The sequence below is a fragment of the Phyllostomus discolor genome, chromosome 15, assembly GCF_004126475.2.
Source record: "Phyllostomus discolor isolate MPI-MPIP mPhyDis1 chromosome 15, mPhyDis1.pri.v3, whole genome shotgun sequence".
Taxonomy (NCBI): domain Eukaryota; kingdom Metazoa; phylum Chordata; class Mammalia; order Chiroptera; family Phyllostomidae; genus Phyllostomus; species Phyllostomus discolor.
In genome coordinates this window covers 13,952,090-13,974,256 of record NC_040917.2, presented here as the reverse complement: position 1 = coordinate 13,974,256, position 22,167 = coordinate 13,952,090, and the positions used below count along the sequence as shown (strand labels likewise).

At 41.0% G+C, this 22,167-nt stretch overlaps 1 protein-coding gene across 1 annotated transcript in view; it reads left to right on the top strand.

Annotated features, from left to right (window-relative positions):
* Nucleotides 1-22,167, top strand: part of SMYD3 (SET and MYND domain containing 3) — a 446,130-nt gene that overhangs the window by 67,961 nt on the left and 356,002 nt on the right. The window contains exons 2-5 of the mRNA XM_028531246.2: nucleotides 2,000-2,063; nucleotides 13,503-13,610; nucleotides 15,190-15,247; nucleotides 18,726-18,862. Of these exons, the coding sequence (XP_028387047.1) occupies nucleotides 2,000-2,063; nucleotides 13,503-13,610; nucleotides 15,190-15,247; nucleotides 18,726-18,862 (367 nt within the window). The remainder of the gene's footprint in view (nucleotides 1-1,999; nucleotides 2,064-13,502; nucleotides 13,611-15,189; nucleotides 15,248-18,725; nucleotides 18,863-22,167) is intronic.

Sequence of the window (22,167 nt, the reverse complement as noted above, 5' to 3'; positions counted from 1 at the left end):
TCTATTACAGATACTCTGTCTCTATTAACCTCTCTAACCCTTCCATTTAGCTTGATGGATAGAGGGATTTGTGCCCTGAAATCACAGAGGTGTCACGTGCTCAGATGTGGGATCATCTTTAAGATGGCTTTGTTAATCATTGTAGCAGATCAAGGCTCAGTTTAACTGGTTTTGAACAGATTGCTTCACGTTTTATTTTGGCAGTTAATACATTGGGAAGATAAGTAATCAGCAAATTTAATCTTGAATTTATTCATTAAGATAGATAAGCCTGATCTGTATTTTGATGTTTATTGTATTTTGTATTTCGGTATGTTAACCCCATATAGATTGAATTAATGTTTCTATGATTACCATAGATACCAAAAATATCGCAGTTTTGTTTTCTTTTTTCCATTCTGTTGGAAAAAGAAACGACGGAGGTAGAATGTACTGTTTAGAGAGTTCTTCTCCTATTAGGCTAGAATATGTTATAAGAGTAATCTTAAAATAGCATTTGAGTTACTAGGCTTTAAAAACATTGTTACTGGGATGTTTTAAATCTTTATATGACTATCAAATATCTTTTTAGAGTTTAATGCTTCTCCATGTTTTCCATTTTAATTACTCTCTTTGGTTACTTCAAAGTATTTCTTTTAGCATTCCAAGCAAGCTTTCCTTTGAAAATGACCATTAAATTAATCTAAGGAAAAATGCATTTTAACACACTGTGACGATGTTCAGCTGCCCCAAACATTTTTCAAAAAGTTAATATTATATTTATTCCCCAGTTCCTTTTGATTTATCAGTCTCAGATTTTGTGAGGTTTATGAATTTCAAGTGTTTCTGAATAAAGACAGTAGAAGAAATAATTTCCATGCGAATGTTGTTTTCAAAAGAATACATGCTTGGAGACCATATAATTCAGTCCTTTTTTTGTGTCTAGGATAATTAAATAACATGCATTGAGTCTTTGGTCACGTGGCTAATACTGTTTTCCAGGGCAGTTTTTTCCTTAAACTACCTTAAGTTTTTTTTTTATTTCACCTGCAGTAGCCTGAAAGGGGCAAGAATTGATTTTTTTGGAAATGGTGAGGAAACCATGGAGTATCAAACTATTGAAGTCATAAAGTAGCACAATTAGTGACCAGTGCCAACCATGTTACTGTTTCTTAGAGCTGTCTGAACCCCTTACACACTTGAAATGAAATGAAATGTTGAAATGTAGTTGGTTGCTGGTGTAGTTACGAGGATCATTTGTAAAAAGTCCTTATTATATTTCAGTTTCTTATTAGATTGTTTCCCTGCTAGTCTAAGCATCGTGAAGGCCAGGGCTGGTTCTGTCTTACTCTGTGCTCATCCCCCACTGCCTGTCATGGTGTCTGGCTTAGCGAGTAATGGTTGGATGAAGAAATGAATGATCATTTTCTTAAAGTGTTGACAGTACCTTAAAATGAGTCACCTAGCTCTTGAACTTTTTTTTTTAGGATTACATTTCTGATGCCTTTTTTTAAAAAAGAAAATGTGTATTTGTCTTTCCATTGGCATCAATATGCTGATTTTTTTTTCCAGAGGAAGAATGTTTTCAGGAACTGTCTGGTGGCTCCATTTCTGATACTTTTCTCTCCTCTCTCACTGCTGCCCAAGTGTTTGCTCTGCAGGAAACCTTACCCACATGCTATTATCCCGGAGAGAAAAGCAGTAATTAAGTTAAGTCTCCATTCGATGTGGGGCTTAGCTTGAACAGCTCCATTTTGTCCCTTGAATTATCTTTTTAACACACTGAAGTGTGCACTTAAGGATGGTTAAAGTGGTAAATTTTGTGTTATCTACATTTTAATCACAATTCAAAAAAGGCGCATTATGATGTCCGCATCTCACATTGAAGGTGAGATGTTGATCGGTGCAAAAATCTTGAGGGTCCGCGTGGACAGAGTGAGGTGGCAGTGTGTGGGTCTGTGCCTGCTCCCCCACCCAGACGCGGCTCTCGGTCCCTAACGTGGAGTTTGTGTTTCCACAGGAAGGAGAAGCTGATGCGATGCTCTCAATGCCAAGTGGCCAGATACTGCAGCGCCAAGTGCCAGGTGAGACGCCCGGCCGTCAGTGCCGCCTCCACGTCCTCCCGCTCTCGGTCCGCGCTCCGTGCTCTGTCCTGCCTGTTCGTTCGCCTGTGTCCGTTTCCTCGCAGTCCGCGCCTCGCTTCACCTCACTTCTTTCCGTCTTAAAATAACATACGCGTATGGTAAAATATAACATATGTAAAATCCTATACATGATGCATATATCATGAAAGAAAAGTAAAATTTTACTTTTTCTATCCTCTCGTCCCCCTGACCTCAGGCCTGTCCCGCAGAGGTAGCTACTGGGAAGTTTCTCCTGCGTCTTTGCAGCATTTTCTGTTGTCTTATGTAAACATCATTATATACATGTAAATCCTTTATTTAAATAGAAGATGAAGGTTATTCTGGCACAAATTCTTGTGTACCTCGATTTTGTTTTCATTTAATACTCTTTCCAGAGGAACTTTTTGTAGCATTCCACAGTATGAACATGCCACAAACAGAGAGTTTCCCCATTAATGAACGCTTACGATGTTTCCAGTGTTCTGTACCGCCGTTAATGCACTGGACATTCCTTTGTGCACATTTTTGCACACTTCCACACATTAATTACAGGATAATTTCTTCTCAGCTATATTGAGTAGTACAAGGATAGATGCATTTTGAATTTTTAAAGATGACACCAAGTTGCCTTCCAAGAGTCTAAGCTAATTTGCAATAACTGGCAGTCTGGGCGAGCGCCGCTATTAACATGTTCGAAAGCCTCTAAAGGATGTGTAATTAACATTCAACGTGACCTTTACTTCTAACCTTCTGATTAACCATCTAATAAATGTAATTATGCTCTAATGAATTGTGTCATAATAAAAACTCTAATTGGAAGTTTTATGTCTGTGTCACTTGCACCCCACCCTTCACCCATTCCTTTTTGTCTCTTACTTTGAGTTGGGGGCTGTGTTTTCCATGTCTGCACTTGCCTCCCCCCTCAAGCTGCTTCTTTTCCTTCTTTAAAATCTAGGTCTTGCTTATCTAAGGGACTTCCCTGCTTTCTCACTTGAAAATAATTTCTCCAGGCTACAGATAGAGTGACGCGAATCGAAAGGAAGCCAAAACACACAAAGTCAGAGGACCCATATTTCAATGATGATTCTGCCATTAGCAAGTTAAGTTATCCTGGAGAAAAGACAGACTTTCTGGGCCTCGGTTTTCTAATACGTACTACTAATAGGCGTGAATATTTATTAGACATTACTGTGTACCAGGCACTGTTTAGTTCTCTTGACTCTCACAGGACTCCTGGGAGGGTTGGGCACTATTCTCGTGCTCACATCACTGAGAAGGAAACGGAGGTGCAGGGTAGCAAGGAACTGACCGAATGTCCTGGAGCCCGTAGGCACGGGAGTTTGGGGAAGAGGCCAGGCGGTTAGAACTTAGACTTCGGATTTCTCTTCTAATCCTGGATTTTATTCCTGCTCTAACATTCTAATTAGCTGTCATTTTCCTTTTTCTTTGGTAGTCTTTAGTTTCTGGCTTTTTGTTTTATTTTACTCGTAATAAGGCTAACTCTGTCCCCAGGAAACACAAAACAGAAAATGGGAAAATAAAAGGTTAGCGACAACACTTTCCTAATAAAAATAGGGAATGTGAAAAATAATCAAGTTATTTTTACCTCGTTTTGTGAACCAAAGATTCTGCCACTGTTAGATACCAGATTTAGGTGAGATCATTAGCAATAGTAACAACAAAAAGAAAAAATGAAAATTAAACCCATGATTTTTGTACAAAATACATTCTAGAAAGACTGTTTTATGGTGATGTTGTAGGTCTTTTATTCATTTGAAACAGCTCCAAGTTTCAGGGGACTTCAAGGTAAGAAGACTACACACACCATCGATGAATTACTGTTACCTGTCACAAATCTATTGGATGACCTTCCTTCCTACTCTCAAGACCTAAACATTTACATTTATTTTCCCCTATTTTTATGAGTGTTTTCCCCCATGTTACTTTCTCCTTTTGCAGTACAATGGAGGGAGAAAAACCCATTATCTGATTAGAATGGGTAGAGGGAGTGTGGTGGGTTCATACGTCATTGTGATTCATTGCGGACCATGTAGTTTTACCACGGACATTAGCTGTTTGCGGTAGCATCAGCAATAGAGTCACCATCAGATAGGCGGTGGGAGGTAATGGGAAGTAGGCCAGGACGATGAAAGATACAACACAGCACGAGCTAGTGCATATGCTTACGTGTGTGTGGTCATGGGGGTGTGTAGAGGTGGATGGGAGTCAAAGATTGGCCAGAACATATGCATTTAAACTGCTCTATTTAGTGCAACCTTTAAGGGACAGCGCTGACTATTGTAATTATTGTGGATACCCACCAAGCAGCCCAAAATTGACCCGACAGACTGAACTATGAGCAATAGTGAACAGGGGGCAAAAGCACTGGGACTGGAAATTGATGTGGAGGGTGTGGGTTTGTAGCATGAAATCTGGGATGTGTTTGCCCCAGCGGCACGTAACTTCGGTTCACGTGCTTAGCGCTTGCTGTGTGGGGCTGTGGCATTGGTGAGTTGTTCCGGAGGGGCTCCCGAGGTGTTACAGTGCAAGGTCCCTTGTGCCCGTGAGGATGGTATCAGTACCGTCGATTCTCACATTTTATTTCTAAACATACGCAGTACAAGGCTACGTTTTCATTATACAGTCCCCACGACATAAAATAATGCAGAGTAAAAAGCCTCTCTCCGCCACTCCTACTTCCGTGTTCCAGAGGGAATCTCCGTGTGCGTGTTTCGTGAGTGATGTCCAGAGTGTCAGTCTGTGCTGCGAGGTAGTGCAGACAGGCAGGGACCTACTTCTGTGTGTAGCCCCGTTTCCGGTAGCTACAGTGCTTTCTCATCAGTGGCTTTGCATGCCTCCATGTGTCCCTTAGTATATGGTACCACGTGATGTGTAGAGGGGTTACATGTGGGAACCAGTCTTATTTCTATATCGGCACGATCTGGACATCACTGATGATTAGGAGATCGAAGGGAAGGAGCAGGTTAAGTTTTCTTGACAAAAAAGCATTCTTAAAATTTGCAATATTGATAGCATGTAAATCAATTTTTGCTAAATTCACAAATTATTATTTCACCTTGGCTGGATTTAATGTGATGGATAATATGCACATATCTAATTAAATTAATTGCTGAGCAAAATAAGCAGCTGGGTACTGTATCAAATTGCAGTTTATATACTTCTAAAAAGTACTGTATTAGTAGAGAGAGACTCTTTTATGCTGCTAATTATAGGCCTCTTTAAAAATGTGAATCGTATTTTTGAGTTCGTATTTTATGCTTAGCTGTAGAATGATTTGATTCACTTTTGATGAATTTCACACTAGTAAGCCCTTACCGGGTGATTTGGTGATTTGTTTTCTAGACTGTCACACCCAAAGTGATGGTAATGAAGAAAGCCAAGCGTTCCGTTTATTTTGTAAATAGCTGTGCGCCAGGCTGCAGACGGAGGGGACATGTAGAACGTTCCATGGAGAAGTCGGCTTCCCATCTTATTGTAAACAAAATGGGAATGCTGGATAAAGGTTAAAATTATTTGACCATATTTATGTCTCGGATTTCTAAAAATGTCTGGGGATCTGAGGTTTTCTTTTCCCGCTTGCCATTTGCCTGGGGAGTGATCCCACCTACTCCCAGGGGTGTCTGTGCATCAGTGACTCTCGAGCCTCCTTCTCCAGCCCTCCTGTCTCCAGAGCCCCACACTTGGAAGGCAGCTGCCCTTCGAGGTGGCCTCTTCCGCCCTGTGTCGGCGGTCGGTCCTTTTGTCCCCGCTTTCTGACCTACAGAAATAAGGTTAAGCCTCTCATCTGTTGATGGCCCTTCTGGTTCACTTCAGGAGTTACAAACTTGATCATTACTCGTGTTGAGGAGACAGAATGCATGTGCCTCACCTTCCGTGTTCAGCTAGAACCCGGCATTGACATGGAGCTAATCTGGCCTGGGAGGTTCTTTCAGAGAAGACTGGAAGTGCATAGATGCGAAGGATTCAGTTTGCTCTTCCAGCTAGAACATACCAGTGAGGTCGTTCCCACTTGCCATGATCTCTCACTAGCTTGGAGTGGATGGGAAACTTTCCGTAGAGGGCTGGGCAACAAATGTTCTAGACTTTGTGGGCCATAAGATTGTCCATCAGCTCTGTTGCCGTAGTCTGACATGAGTGAGCATACACTGTGTAGCTATGTTCTGGCCAGACTTTTTAAGAATAAACAAGTGGCAGAATGGACTTGACCTGCACTGGACTCTAGGCGATGACTGACCGACTTCGGGGCACTAAGGTTCTGACTTATTATATGGCTTCTCAATGAACCAGGAGACTGCAATTCCCATTTTACTTAGAAAGAAGTAATAATTTATTCTTGTTTCTTTTCTTCTGTCTACTTCATGCCTTATGACCATCCTCCCTCCTCGCTGCATCTTTATATCTGGTCCAGCCTGTCTGATTTGGGTAAGGCTAGTGGGAAGGTGCTCTGGTTCCACATTGGATAAAGCATCCAAGGTAAGCTTCTGAAGGGATGAGTCAAATGCCCATCACTAGTCTCCAGCGTGCTGCAAGGAGACTTTATGCAAGATTCTCATCCACACCTGCCAGTCCGCTGCAGCTGGTTGGACAACCTGCCTGGCTTTCCAGTCCCCTTTCCCAGACTCGAGCTTTTCAGAGCTCCTTCTGTCAGCCCGTAACCCAGTATTGGATTACGTTTGAGGCATAAAGGAGATACTATTTATTTGCCGTTAGGTAGTCTGTGAGGGAATGGAAGACTCTTGGGCCTTTCTTCGCCCCATAAATTGCGTGGCAACTCAGTCCTCTTTAAGGTTTGCCCATAGGAAACCCCTGTAGGTGATTGGAGTGAGTCTTTCATATGTGGTAAAAAATCATTAATTATTAATAATTGGTTATTACTAATTACAAAAGGAGTTGTTGAATAAGCTGGCTTAAAACAATTTTTTAAGGTATTTTAAGCCAACTTCTCCATCCTTAGTGACCTAAAGTCTGAGGAAAATACTGTTTCAAGTGTTCAGTTTTCTGTAACCCTAACGTGGGCAGGTTTCCAACCTCTTTTGACATAATTTAGATATTTGTTAGGGATCGGTGTTACAGAATTCTAGATTTTATCATTGGGAGGCTGCCTTAGAGACCCCTGAGATCATTCCTCTTACTGAATAAACGTTTGCTGAGCCCAGGTCATGAATGAATTAAGTGTGTTTTACCCAACCCAGGCTCAATACGTGTTCACCCTTCCTGAATTTCATCCCACAGAAGAATAGGCCGCTCAGAAATGAGTATTTACTCCAGCCCAAACCCGGTGTTTAACAGCCTAAACCCAGTGTTTAACAGTATGTAAACGGCTTATTGAGCTGTAGCAATTCTGTTTCCAAGTTAGGGGGGAAATGTTATGTTAATAGCACAAAGGTTCTTATGAGTTAGAATGAAGAAGTAAGAAGTTAGAGTTTATCTTCTGCTTCTGTTTCAGTCAAGCAATCATGATCATGACACACTGATGAAAAAATAATTGTCGGGGACTTCACGGTCCTTTTTTCTTTTTGGATGGCCCTAATTTCAAATAATCAATGAAAAATATATAGTAAATTAGATCTCCTATATGATACTAGTTTTAGAGTGAATTCTATCTATTGGACACCTGCTGCATGCGAGATGCGTGTAATTAGTAGTGCACTTATTTAAGGAAACCAGACGTAAATAGAGCTCTGATCAAACAGTTTACTGAATGAGCCTTTGCAGCGCAGAAGATTTCATTGACATTAGCAGAAGAATTCACTGCAACGGTTTTTAAATGTTTAAATGTTAATATAGTTAACTATTCTTCGAGTTACAGATTTTCTAAAATAAACATTAAAAAGTTGTGTTTCTTAAGCAGTAATTCTGCTGTCTTTTCCATATAAAAATGTTTCTCCCCAAATCACAGTTACTACACATAGGGTAATTATATTTGCTTATATTCATAAATGTAATACATAATATTTGTAGTAATTCAAGCAGTGTTGGGAAAGTAAAAAGGGAAAGGCAAAAATAGCTTTCTCTTCTAGGAAAAGTTAGAAAAATTATTACCCGTTTTTTTAGCATGTTAAACAAAATTACCTTGAGCATTCTCAAACTTCTGTATATCATTCAAATGTGTTAGGATTAATTGCATTATAAATGTTACTTCTGTGTCAACAATACACACATTAAAATTTTTGATATTCATTATCAAAAACTCATCAGAAATTAGGAGACACAGTTCTAGTGATGAGGCTGTTCCCACTTCCCTGTACTCTGGGACACTTCTGAACACTCTTAGTTTCATTCAGCTTTGCTGAACTAATGACCTAATTTCTGTTCGTTTTTCTTTGATCATTGGTGTGGTTTGTATTTTCTGTGTATTGATTTTTCTTTTTTAGGCACGAACTTCCTATTTATCTCCTTTACATTTTTCTCTTCTTAAAACTGAAATAGTCATCCTTTTCTTAATGATTTTGTAAGCTCTCCTTGTATTTTGGAGGCATTTAACATTGTCTTCATATGTTTTAGATTTTGTTTCTCTGGTTTGTATTCTACCTTTCAACCTTGTTTGTGGTATCAGGTTTTCTCCTGATGTGCAAAAGTGATTTATTTTTATGTAGTTTAATGCGTACCTCTTTTCCTTTACGATTTCTGGATTTTGTGTCCTGCTTAGAAACACGTTCCTCACCTCAGTGTTATAAAATGTTCATCCCACAGGGCAGTAGTCTAATGATAAGTACAGAACAGTGTTTTGTTGTTTCGTCTGTTTAGCATATATAATGACCTCCTTTTTCATTTAGCCTGACGCACTGGTTTTCAACCTTAGCTACAGGTGGAATCCCCCAGGTGCCTAATCCTGTCTCCCTGGTGCTGTCAGAATTCCTGGGGTGGGTCCCAGGCTGTGCATTTAAAAAATGTTTTTATGTATGGGTATGGTGTGTGTAAACTGTGGAGCTTTATTCTAGCCCTGGGATTTTCAGCTCTCTCAGACCCAACTTCACCTTTCTGTGACTGATTTTTGTTGTACTCTCTACTGTCTTGAAATGAAATTTTCAAAGATAATGCAGTCTACTTACTTATGTATTTTCAGAATTAAGCATCAATGTAATGCCATAACTGGAACATAAAGCAGAAAGGAAAGTACAACCTGTAACTAAATAATATGTATTTTAGTAGGTGAGTGCTCAGGCACGACTAGCCTAGAAGACAGTTAAGAAGTCATGTCCATCCATGAAGCGCAGATCAGAAAATGTGTTTTATTAGTAACGCAGACACTGTAAATGGTGTTGCCTTTCATGATATATGCTTTTTTGAAGTATTGGATAACTTTAGCTAAAGTGCTTCAAACAGTCTTCCCTTGATTTACCTAGAAAATTCAGAGCTATTAAGAATATGTAAAAATAAGCTTTTTGTTTATACACATGAAAGGAGGTTTAGAAGCTTGTCACCTTTATAGAATGTCTGAGTGGGCATTGAAAAGTCATGTTGGGCCCTGGCTGGTGTAGCTCAGTGGATTGAGCGTGGGCCAGTGAAGTAAATGGTCGCCGGTTCGATTCCCAGTCAAGGCATATGCCTGGGTGGCAGTCCAGGTCCCCAGTAGGGGGCGCATGAGAGGCAACCACACATTGATGTTTCTCTCTCTCCTTTCCTTCCCCTCTCTCTAAAAATAAATAAAGTATTAAAAAAAAAAGGAAAGTCATGTTGGGTTTGGAACAATTGTCATCGTAGGGCATTGTCCTGCAGAGGATGTCTGGCATCTCTGCTTCCCGGGCACTGCTATCAGAGCACCCTGTACGTTAGAGAGCCCTCGGGACTTGCCTATTATCAGCCACTGGTTCTGAGTCTGTGTAAGTGCTGTAACATATGAAAATTCTGTATGTAGATTTTGATGTTGTTTTTGAGTTACACATGGAATTGAGTCAGAGATGTCTTTATTTCCTTTTTTTTTCAGCCAAAACTCTTGTATCCTATTGCCTTTGTTTCTTAGCACAATATTTCCATTTCCTTTGTCTCTCATGCTAATTTGTACTTATTGTACATGATTGTTAATTTTCATCTGTGAGAACAGTAAACATTACAACAGTATTGTGAACCAAATCTTAATTACTTCCTGGATTTGCAGTAACGGAAGAAAAGGAAAATGTAAATCAGGAAGGTTGTTTGAGGAGCCGGGAGATTTCATGTTCAGGTATAAGGTCTAGGCCGAGGTTAAAGTTTGCAGAGTGAAGACAATGGCTCATGTTTTCGTGTGGTTGTGGGGTTTTGCTTTACAGTCAAATGCAGTAACTTAAAATACGTTGTTGTACGCCTTTCTTGGTATGCTTCTATCAGTAAGCCTTATTAGAAGTGATGGCTGAAGCTGAACAAGAAGTCCTCACAATTAATGTTGTACAGATGTGGATTTTAATTTCATAATAAGAAATGAAGTGGGCTGTAAAGCTGACACTGTAGTACGGACCAGTTTCCAGTGCTGTGATTCCTCGTAATATTTATATAGATCTGACTTGGCTTTTAGATGAAAAGAATGGATATCTTTCTTGCTGAAGCAAATGGGAAGATAAATATGTGGTCTGACGTTTTTATGCAGTGACCTAGGGATAGCCTTGAGAAACATATTGTCTAGTTTCCAATTACTGTTGAGAAATGAAAGCTCAATGTTAATTATGTTAAAGTCATAAATTGTTTATGATAAGAATTCTAACAATTTGGGTGTTTACATAATATTGTCCAACAGATCAATTGGTTCATTGCCTCGGGGTTCATCACTTCGCTCTGGCAAACTGAGCTGCTCCAAACTGGAGTTGTAATGAAGGAGTCATGACTGATCTGCTGTAGTTGAGATAGGCATTGATTAAGACCTGCTTTATATCTCAGCCTTGTTTCACTAGGTACGGCCCTTTTTCAGCCGGGCATGCAGGCCGGCTTTGAGCAGAGCCAGAAGGGCTCTCTGGGAGAGCCGTTGGCCCTGTGTGGTTCCTGCCTGCCCACCCAGCCAGTCCACTAGGGCACCTCTAGGGCTGTGAGAACTTTTCCCCTGAAGTTATGGTTCTCCCTTCAAAAAACAATAAAAAAATATCAATACTCGGGTTTCCTCTCAGTGAGAATGATGGTGAATTTGTCTGCTTAACTCGCACTGGTTCAAAGGCCAGACGGAGGAAGGAGAGTACGTGGCTGTGCCTGGGTCGGAGTATGTCAGCCTCACTTCCTAAAGGACGGGCAGTACAGTTCTGGGGTCTGTGTGTTCATCAACATACGCACATTTCTTTAATGCAGAGCTTTTTAGCACTTCCAGGGGCTTAAACATGCTATTCTGAATTGCTAAGCAGAGTCTTCACTGTGTTGTATTTTTCAAACTTACTTGACAAAGGAACCACGTTTTTTTTTCGGGAGCTTGCACATGTTGGTAATTGCTAATTGCTATTCCAAGACTAGTCCCCTGAACAATAGAAACATTTTTTTTCCCACTGAGTTATATTTTAATGTTATGCCTTTTATTGAGTACTGACATTAGAAGGAGCCATATGAAAGGCCATTAGAGTTGTTGAAGACATTGTCCAGTATGTTGATTAGCGTTCTCAGAATAAATTCCTCCTGTGATTTAATACTTGGTAAAGCTATGTGTTTTTCTTTTTTAGTCAGATGAGATTTATATAAGCCATTATGCCTTATTTTTTTTTTTTGCTTTGCCTCTAAGGCAACTCAAATAAATGTAGCACACAACACGGTAATTATTGTGCGCTCATGTTTAGCATACTAAGAACTCTTACTCTCCCCTTTTCTATTTACATAGCTCAGTGTAGTTAGATCCCAGCTGTTGAGCTTTGCTTCCTTCATCGTTACTATTGGGATCTACTGTTCGGATTATTGTGAAAATCAAATGAAATATTCTTTTTTAATTGCTTAGTCACATGCCTGACACACTGCAGAACATTAAGTAAATGCTGTCCGGACTTTTTTTCTGAATTTTTACATTTTCTGTTTCTAATTTTACAACCATATTTTATACACATCTTTGCCAGCTCAGTCGTGTTTAGAAGTGAGAAGTGTAAATACTAAAAAAGAAAAAAAGCAAAGATTACAAGCATCACAGTAAGAACGTTGCTGTGGTGGACGTGAGGGAATGAAGTGGGTAAACGAATAGAGTGGAGGAACGAGGTGACGTGTCCCTAGTAAACGGTGTCTCCGGGATTTGGGTAATTAAGGAAGTAGCAGCCGACAGCCACACCTCCCTCCACCCAACAACTTGATGTGGGTAGCCTTTCTGAGCAAAATGCTGGCCTGAACTTGAATCTGAGTCACAGTTTCAAAGTAGCTGCAGCTCTCTTAGCATTTTTGTCGTGCTGCATGTGTGTCCATAAGTGGAAGAGAGAGAGTTCCTCCCGGGGGCAGTGTCTGTAGGCTCAGAAGTTGGGAAGCAGCTTTACAATTTCTTAAATACGAAGTGTTGTGAGTACCAGGCCTTTCGGGGGTGGGCTAGAACAGACTGGGCATGTGGTCTCGCTGTCTCCCACTCACCGGGGACACACGTGAGATACTCTGGGTTTTATTTTCATATGGGAGTGACCCGTGTGGGGGAGGCGTGGCATTTCTGACTCATGGCTTAGTGAGCGCTCGTCCTTCCCTCCAGCCCTCTTACCACTAGTGTCGCAAGGCCGGTGAGCTGGCTCGCTGGTCCCTTGGCCACAGCAGCACATGGTTGGGATCCTGGGCTCAGTGACATACAATTTATCATCCAAGCTACCCTTTTCTGAATGAAAGGGGACACTGTTAGTAATTAGGCCAGGAGAACATAAATAAGACAGTCCTGGGCAAACTGGACATTTGGGCACTTGAGCTAATAACCCCTTTTCTGCATGCTCTTCACAAACGGAAAGGTTTTGTATTTTGTGTTACGGTAACCCCGCTGATGGGCCTCTGCCCGCTGCGGCAGCAGGGACATTCAGAAGGCGCTCCGCCCTGCCTTCAGTTTTTGAACCATGTGTTTTATTTTCTAATTTGAAGCGTGTTTTCTTTTTGTATTCAAAATCACTGTCTGTTATTAAATCCTAGCTAATCAGCTAACAGACTGTCATATAAATTATTTAGTCAGTCCTAATGATTCTTTCTTTAGACTCCACCAGCCAGGCAGTAACCGGGGGGGGGGGGGGGGGGGGGGGGCGGCAAATGAAAGGGCAGAAGAGAAGCGGAGGCTCTCGGTGCCTGTGCTGGTAACACCACATACACGGCGGAGGCTGACCCTGGATCCTTAAGGGTTCTAAAACGTTGCTTTCATTGTCCAATTTTGTGGTTATATTCAGGCTGTTGCAATTAAGTTAATGTTGGTAACTCTCCGTGTTCAAAACCAGTGTAAACGAAAGTTAAAGTTTGATGCCTTGTATGCCCTCCCCACCCTTGTCTTAACAGAAAAAAGCGTGGCCAGACCACAAGCGGGAATGCAAATGCCTTAAAAGCTGCAAGCCCAGATATCCTCCGGATTCTGTCCGACTGCTTGGCAGAGTCGTCATCAAACTTGTGAGTATGGAGCTTGTGAAACGTTCTTGGGTGTTAATGTAACCAAAGCACTGGCAGTCGCGTGTACTGTTCTTATCTGAGGCTGAGTTTAAACCCGTGCATACGCAGAAGGCGGATCACCCAGGGAATGCGCAAGGCGACACGTGCTGGGTCCTGATCAGTCCGGCCTCAGTGGCCGCGATGGTGTGCATGGCCCCTCCCTGCAGGCCCTGTGTGTCATCTCCTGGGACTGGAGGCACAGGGTCCTCTGCTTGTTGCACGAGATGTTCGTGACGTCTGCCACCTTGCCTCGATTACTTTTGTACTGTGCACTAGTGCACAGGGCATGTATTTATGGGGTTTTTGCTGCCCCTTCAACTGAGATTTCAGTTCAATGATAGTTAATCTTACATGGAAGAGTACTTGCTTTTTTACTTACAGCCAAGATTCAGCGACTTGTCCCTGCAGTTCTTTCCTTGCTCTGCTAAAACAGCTGGTGGATTCCGTGAAATCCCCTCTGGCGACCCCTCCCGTATTTCGGGGTGAGGCTTGAACGTGCATATCTCTTTCTCAAATAATTGCAGGATCCAGCTCTTTCCTGTCCTGTTTTTTTTTTAATTGACTTTTTTTAGCTATAATATTTTATAGGGGTTTTTAAGAATGTAAAAGTATGATTATATCCCAAAAGTAATAGTGTTATATGTAATCTTAATTAAAAAAAAAAGAACTGTATTGGACATTGTCCTTGGACTGAATGTGCAGCACACATACTCACTACCATTTTCAAATGTGTGCCTTGTGTTCCACTAAAAAATACACATGCATTTCTCAGCATTAATAAATTCAGAGCAACTTTGTCTTTCAGCACCGCTGGACGTGAAAAGTACAATGACTATTATATTAGAATGTGAACATTTTCCTACTTTATTAATAGTGCAAAGATAGAGAACCATGGCTGGAGCAGAAATGGGTTGCTTCCGAATCACCCAGGGTCCTAGCCCTCAGTCCCCACCCCAGATCTACGGGAGCAGAATCTGATAGGAAGCAATTGAATCGACAGTTACTTTCTGTCAAGCACTTCCTATTTCCTGGCCCTGGGGTAGATGCTTGACCTGACGTACCTCACGTCATCTCCACGAGGGCCTGGGTGGGGGGTGGGGGCGGGTCAGGTGCTGTCATTTCTCCTTTGTTCCAAGTGAGGAAATCGACTCCCCTGGACCCAAGTTGAGGTAACCTGCCCCAGGTCGTATAGTTTGTAAAAAATTATTATATTTTTATTCATCATCTTTGCTCTTTAGGGTAATTTTTAATAAAATCCTAACAACAACACAAGTTTTGTGGGTAGAGCTGGGGAAAAACACAAAAGCATGAGAACCTGTAAAAGAACTTTGCATTTGGAAATTAAAGTGGTGATTGTCGCAACTTTTAAAGTGGTTGCTGCTTAGTCCAACTCAGAAAGTGATGAAGAGAAGGATTGTACTGTGTAGAATTTTGTTTTTTTAATAGATTTTCATTTCAATGTCTAAAGATACTCAAACATACTACTTTAAATATTGGAAAACTTGAAATGGTTTTTGGTGTTTTTCCCTTTACTTCATAGATGGAAGAAACCCCCTCTGAATCGGAGAAACTTTACTCATTTTATGATCTGGAATCAAGTAAGTGATTGCCTACCAGCGTCTAACCAAAAATTCCTGTCATTGCTTTGCTGAGCATACACATTTAACTTTATTTATCATGGCCATTTAAAGCTTGATTTTATAAAACAAAAAAGGCCTTTTTAAGAATTCCGCATCACCAAAATTTAAACAGTAGAAATGGCAATAGCTTTCTAAGTGTAAAGTATATACATTGCATCAAATAATCGGAGAATTTATTATCTGAGGAAAATCTAACATTAGCTTATTTAACGTATTCTGAGGTAGCTCTGGTTGTACAGGGGTTTGTAAAGTGCCAGGTTAGGTGGCGAGGGGAGTGTTACCGCTAGTCCAGTTGACACAATTTTTTTTCCCTCCCTTACTCTCTTCTTCCCATTCTTGGTTTCTTTCTGGTGCCAGGGAAGAGGGATGTGAGTGGGGTGAGGTTGTGGTGTTGCCAGGACCATTCCCGGTCCCTGGTCCCTTAGGTGCTGGGGAGAGGTGCAGCATGGGTGACCAAGGCCCCGGGCAGCCTGGAGTGTTCTTCTCCCGAACCTTCTGGTAGTGGCCCCGCCACACGGGAATAGTGAAGGGCTTCCCCAATCTGAGCATTAAGTACACGTAGGGTTTCTATTTCCTTCATGTTGGCATAGCTCCTCTTCACTAGCAGGCTGTACATGACTTGCATCCAACATAGCCAGAGCTCATAGACTGCATTGGCTGCACAGTTTACATTCCTGGGTGGAAGCACATCTTGTGTGGACTTATGGCTGTCGGATCCTGAGTGCCAGTGACAATAAATTATTATTTGAGACTCACCCATCATTACAGAGATGCAAATCAAAACGACAGTGAGATAACCATCTCACACCCATTAGGATGGCAACTGTCAAAAAAAAAAAAAGAACTGCAAGTGTTGGAGGAGGTGGGGAAATTGGAACCCTTGAGCACTGTTGCTGGGAATGTAGAGTGATGTGGCTGCAGTGGCAACGGTATGGAAGTGCCTCAAAAAATCAAAAACAGAATCGCCATATGACTCTGGATTCTGGCTATACACTCACAAGAATTGAAAACAAATATTCATTCATATTTATAGCAGTGTTATTTATGATAGCTGAAACACAGAAGCAGGCCAGCTGTCCATCGATGGATGAATGGATAAACAAAAGGTGTTACGTATACACAGTGGAATATTATTCACCCTTAAAAAGCAAGGCGATTCTGAGCTATGCTGCAACATGGGTGAGCCTTGACAACATTGTGCTTGGTGAAGTAGTAAGCTAATCACAAAAGGACACATACTGTGTGATTCCACTTCCATGAAGTACTCAGAGTGGCCGAAATCATAGAGCCAGGAAGTGAAATGGTGGTTAGCAGGGGCAGAGGGGAGGGGTGACTGGGAAGTTGCTGTTTAGTGGTTACTGAGTTGCAGTTTTACAAGACGGAAAGTGTCACGGAGATGCGACAGTGGTGATGTTTTGCATCACAGTGCGTGTGTATGTGACTCTGCTGAACGGCACCCTTAAAAATGGTTGCGATGGTCAATTTTATGTTTTGTATATTTTACCACAATTTCAAAAAGAAGAAGAAAGAAGGCATGGGGTTATTTGTTCTGTGGAACAAGTAATTTAACGAAAGTGTGTAGACCCGACATAAACAACAGAGTTACGCTGTGCAGTTCAACTGATTTGTCTTTTCAAGTTCTAATAGAGAGCTAATTAGTTGTTTTGTTCATGACATGTTACTGCTCGGTAATTAACATCTCTTGCGGTGAGTTTCACTATTAACATTCGCCCTTAAAGCTGCAGTGGCGCACACGCCGCCTTAAGTGAAATGCTCTCAAACAGTATTAATTGAATTGTTCATTCTTAGCCTTACCACCTTTTTGTGGTATAAATTAAACTGAGTTTTTCAAAAAAGGTGAACTTTTGATCTTCTTTTTCTTGTAGGATTCCCTTTAGCATTTCATATAATAATGGATCATTGATGATGAACTTCCTTATTTTTACCTTACTTGGGAAGCGCTTTATCTGCCCTTCCATTCTAAATGATAGCTTTGCTGGATAGAATCATCTTGGATATAGGTCCTTGCTTTTCATCACTTTGAATACTTCTTGCCAGTTCCTTCTAGCCTGCAGAGTTCCCTTTGAGAAATCAGCGGACCGTCTCATAGGAACTCCTTTGTAGGTAACTCTCTGCTCTTCTCTTGCTGCTTGTAAAAGTCTCTCCTTATCTTTAATCTTTGGCGGTTTAATTATGATGTGTCTTGGTGTGGTCCTGTGTCCATCTTTCTTTGGGACTCTGTGCTTCCTGGACTTGTCTGTCTATTTCCTTCACCAGATTAGGGAAGTTTTCTTTCATTATTTCTTTAGGTACATTTTCAGTTTCTTGTTCTCTCTCTTCTCCTTCTGGCACCCCCATGATTTGGATGTAGTTACCTTTAAAGTTGTCCTGGAGGTTCCTTAGTCTGTCCTCATTTTTTTTTAATTCTTTTTTTCTTCTTGCTGTTCTGATTGAATGCTTTTTTCTTTCTTGTGTTCCAAATCATTGATTTGATTCTTGGCTTCCTCCCCTCCACTGTTGTTTCAGGAACAGAATCACAGACATGGAGATCATTTGGAGGCTTATCAGTTGGGAGGGAGAAGGGGAGAATGGGGGAAAAGGTGCAGGAATTAAGAAGCACAAACTGGTAGGTACAAAGTAGACAGGGGGAGGTAAAGAACAGTACAGGAAACGGAGAAGCCAAAGAACGTATAGGTGCAACCCATGCACATGAACTGAGTGGGGAATTGCGTTAGAGAATGGGGGTACCTGGTGGAGGGGGGCAGAGGGGAAAAAGAGGGACAACTGTAATAGTATAATCAATAAATTATATTTTAAAAAGTAAAAAAGGTGAGCTTTCTTCTCCAGTGTTGGTTGAAGCAATGCCATATCTTGTTCATTCAACCAGGAGATAATCTGGAAGCTGAGATTTCCTTGATCCACGTCTTCTTGTTGATATACTTTCTAATGATAAATGTTACCCACTTGAAGGTTAGCTTAACTTTTTAGTTCTCACTTTCAGGGTTTGTTTGTTTTTTTTTCCTGTGAGACGCTGCTGCTTCTCAGTCGTGACCTGGTTGTGAGTTGTCTCATGGCACCGTCTGCTTACACTCACGGACTTGATCAGCATTTATCGTGGTTAGAATGTGTGCACAGGATGATGTGGAAAACCTGGTAATACATATCTTTACTGGTGGTTTAAATGTTTCTCATCTGCACGTGTATTTATTTTATTTTGATAGGTTTTTGATCTTGTAGATAAACTTTTGCAGAATTTAATTGCTAATGTGTGCATCACGGTTTGTAGTTGTCAGAAACTGAAAAGATACATGTTTGCTCTCTGTCGGAATGGAATCCAGGCAGGAATACATGTGTTAACAGTTACCTTTGCACACCTGAAGGTCGCCCATTGAAAGTTCACTGTGCGACTGTGCTGTTCATTTTCTCTTTCACAAAGACACTAGCAAACTGACCGAAGACAAGAAAGAGGGCATCCGGCAACTTGTGATGACGTTTCAAGATTTCATGAGAGAAGAAATACAGGACGTTTCTCAGCTGCCGCCCGCCTTTGACGTTTTTGAAGCCTTTGCAAAAGTAAGTGTGACGTTTGGTATCTTTGCTCATGCTGCAAATCAACCCTGAACTCTTCATTTTGTTGTCGATCCTTGAAAGTCATGTCTGATGTCGCTCTCCTACCTTAATGCATAAAGAATGACAGAATGCATTACTTATATTGGAACGGGTGTTACTTTTAATGTTTTATCAGTATTCTTACTACTGACCCAAGTACATTCACTGGTATTTAAAATGCTGCTTTGCACTTTGGTAACAGAAGGTTTGTGAAGGCGATAGTAGTACCCCCAGGATTTCTAGAGGGGCTGCTGCAGAGTGACGATCAGGTGGGAGGGGCAGCCGGAAGTGATTCGCTTGAAGCTTCGTTTGCACGGCAGTTTTGTGCACGCGCGTGTGTTTTAGATTGTGCGTTACTTGGGGAGGTGTGGCTGGATGGAAGGTGAGGTGTGAGGTGTGAGGAAAGTGATGCCACTGACACTAATGTGGGTGGCCGGAGGGCAGGGGATGCATTGTCAGGGGAGCCCAGGAGACACGCGGTTACTTATGTGTTCATGCGAAAAAGCAGGCAAGTTCACCTCCACCGTCTCTCGGCTGCATTGATGAGGGAAGAGAAGACACGTGTCTCCGGGAGCCCCTCTCCCTTCCCGTCCCACAGTTTTTATTTCCCCGCCCCTGTCTTCACACACCGTTTCCCAGTAGATTTCAAACTGCGTTTATCTTGGCGTGACAGTTGCCGTGGTTCAGTTTACTGATTGAGTTCTAAACATTTCCTACAAATACAGGAAATGCATGTATGAATAATAATAAAGGTAAACTTAAAATCTGAGAAAGTGACGGAGGACAGATTTAAATGGGACACCGAATAGCATGATGGGTAAGTCATGTTCTCAGACAAGTCAGTGGGATTCTCTCAACCGCAATCTCCTCGTCTGTGAGTGGGAATAATAAAAATAACACCAAACTGTACAGATAAAAGCACTTAGAGTGTCTCCCACTGCTACTGCTGCCCACTGCTCCCAGCTGTGTTCACGAGCGACCGTGAGACTTCGGTGTTTCACGTCGCTCCGTGCTGTCATAGCGAAGGCAGTCTGCAGCTGATTATAAATCCGAGTCTCAGGCGGTTACCGTTGTGCCCAGGGCGGGTGTCTCTTGAGATGCTGGGAATTACCTATCTTGTTTAAGAAGAAATTTTGCAAACAGGAAAGAGTAACTTTCCTGTAGTAACTGGCTTGGTTTCAGCCTGTAGCTATCGTGGACAGAAGTCATATACTCTTTGTTGCATTCGTAACAACTCCATGATTTCCGAGTAGTTCCTTGGGATACCATGAAGGAAATGTAAAAACAAGCTCTCTCTAATGAATGAAATATTTCTCACACATGCATCTTTAGAAGATGAATTAAATCTAAAAGTCATTCAGTTGTCATGTATATAACATGTATATACGTGTATAGGAATGTATAGTATTTCTCCATTGCATCCTTCAGAACGTACGTTGATAATTGGTGATGGTTGTTAATAACCTAAACTTCATGACGGTAGCCCTGGTGGTGAGCTTATTTTCTCTGCACAGAATATAGGTTTTAGAAAAATGTACTTAATTATTTTTTCCAGACTTGTAACTTCCTTTTCTAAAAATGTATTTGGTAGACGAGAAATGTGATATGATCTGGAAAAGAAAGCAGAAAATGAACTCATTGCATAAAACGTTTCAAAAACAGACAGTAAATTGGAAGCAGCAAGGATAAAAGTGACCTTCCTGGCTGCAAAATATGTCATTGTTAGTGTTTCCAGAGCTCTGCAAAGTACTTTTTAACTTCATAAAATTGTACAACTGCCAGAGAATTTTTTGATTAGAAATTCCACATCTGTTTAAGAAGATGTCCCCTCCCTTTTCCTTTCAAACAAAATAATAATTCTCCTGGTAGCATGTTATTTTCATTCTTTGGGGCACGTCTATGACCTCCAGAGCTTGCCTTTCCAGACTCTAGTTTTTAATGCTATCAGTGGCAGCGGGTTTTGCAATGAACGGTGTGATTGTATAGCTCTGGAAGTGAGGACTTTAGAAGGTGTTTTTTGGTACTATGATACTTAAATTTTCCATTCAGTTTAATTCTTAGTAAACTTCTTTTATTGGAGAATTCCTTTTCATTAGCGTAACAATAGGGAATGTGTTAAAACAAAAATCTTGCCAATTCTTAATATGAAAAGAAATAGAAACGGTGTTTTTCATTGAGATATGTTAGAAATGAGACAAAAGAATAATGATTATATTCAAGATTAGATACTTGCATTTGGCTGGTATGTGCCATTAGATACATAGAGTGTTAATAGATAATCTCTGTGTTCTCTGCCATAACCTCATGATTTTAGTAGTGTAAGTTTATCAGCACGGAGGGAAAATTACTAAATAACAGTGTTTTGTCCTTTCTATTTGCTGAGGAACAGTGTACCTCAGTAAGAAACAATAACAAGTTGTTCGTGACATATTAAGTTTTTAATGTTCAGATTTCACCTTGGTTGGCCCTCTCATTCTGGATATGCTGGCATTTTATTACTTCAGAGTTGCTGGTAGGCTAATTTGTGGGAAGAACGTTACCTTTGTTGTTTGGAAAGGTCAGGGGTACGTGTGTGTATTTGCCCCTTGAGGGTTGCAAGTTCATATAGGACCAAATTTTAGAGCTTTTTGTTGATCAGCTTAGTTGGGTTTCGCCAGTGTAGCAGGCTACAAGCAGTCTTTTGAATTAATAAAGTGATGAATTATCTAATTACAAACTTGATGTGAAATGGCAGTGTGATAACTTTGACTACATTCCTAAATGATCCCAGTGACTGATCGGATGTGTCTGGGTTCCATTAAGGAAAAATATGCTATTAAATATTTAGTACAAAAGGCAAGCACACACACCAGGATAGCTAACCTCCAATCACTGGGGTTCGCGTGTCTGTATGCTTGGGGTTAGGTGCTGGGCGAGCATCTTTCTCCTCTGCTTAGAACAGCTGCTGGAAGACTTAGTTCCTGGGATCGTACCTCTTTTCCGGTTTTAAGTAAAGGGGGCAGACAGCCGAGATGCTTCGCTGCACGCAGATCCTGGCATTCTAATTATGAAATGCTGATGCATTTATGATTTACATGTTTCTTCTTTATTACAATAGATTGACTCTCCGAGTAGGTTCCAGAGACAATCATTCTCAGAAATGTTCTTCTAAGTTCACTGACATTTGTAGGACACTTGGGCTTTCTGAACAAAACAAGTCATGTGTTTTAATGATGGTATTTACCGTGTTCTTCATTTCTAGCCATTCAGTGAATGTTTCTCTTCATTTT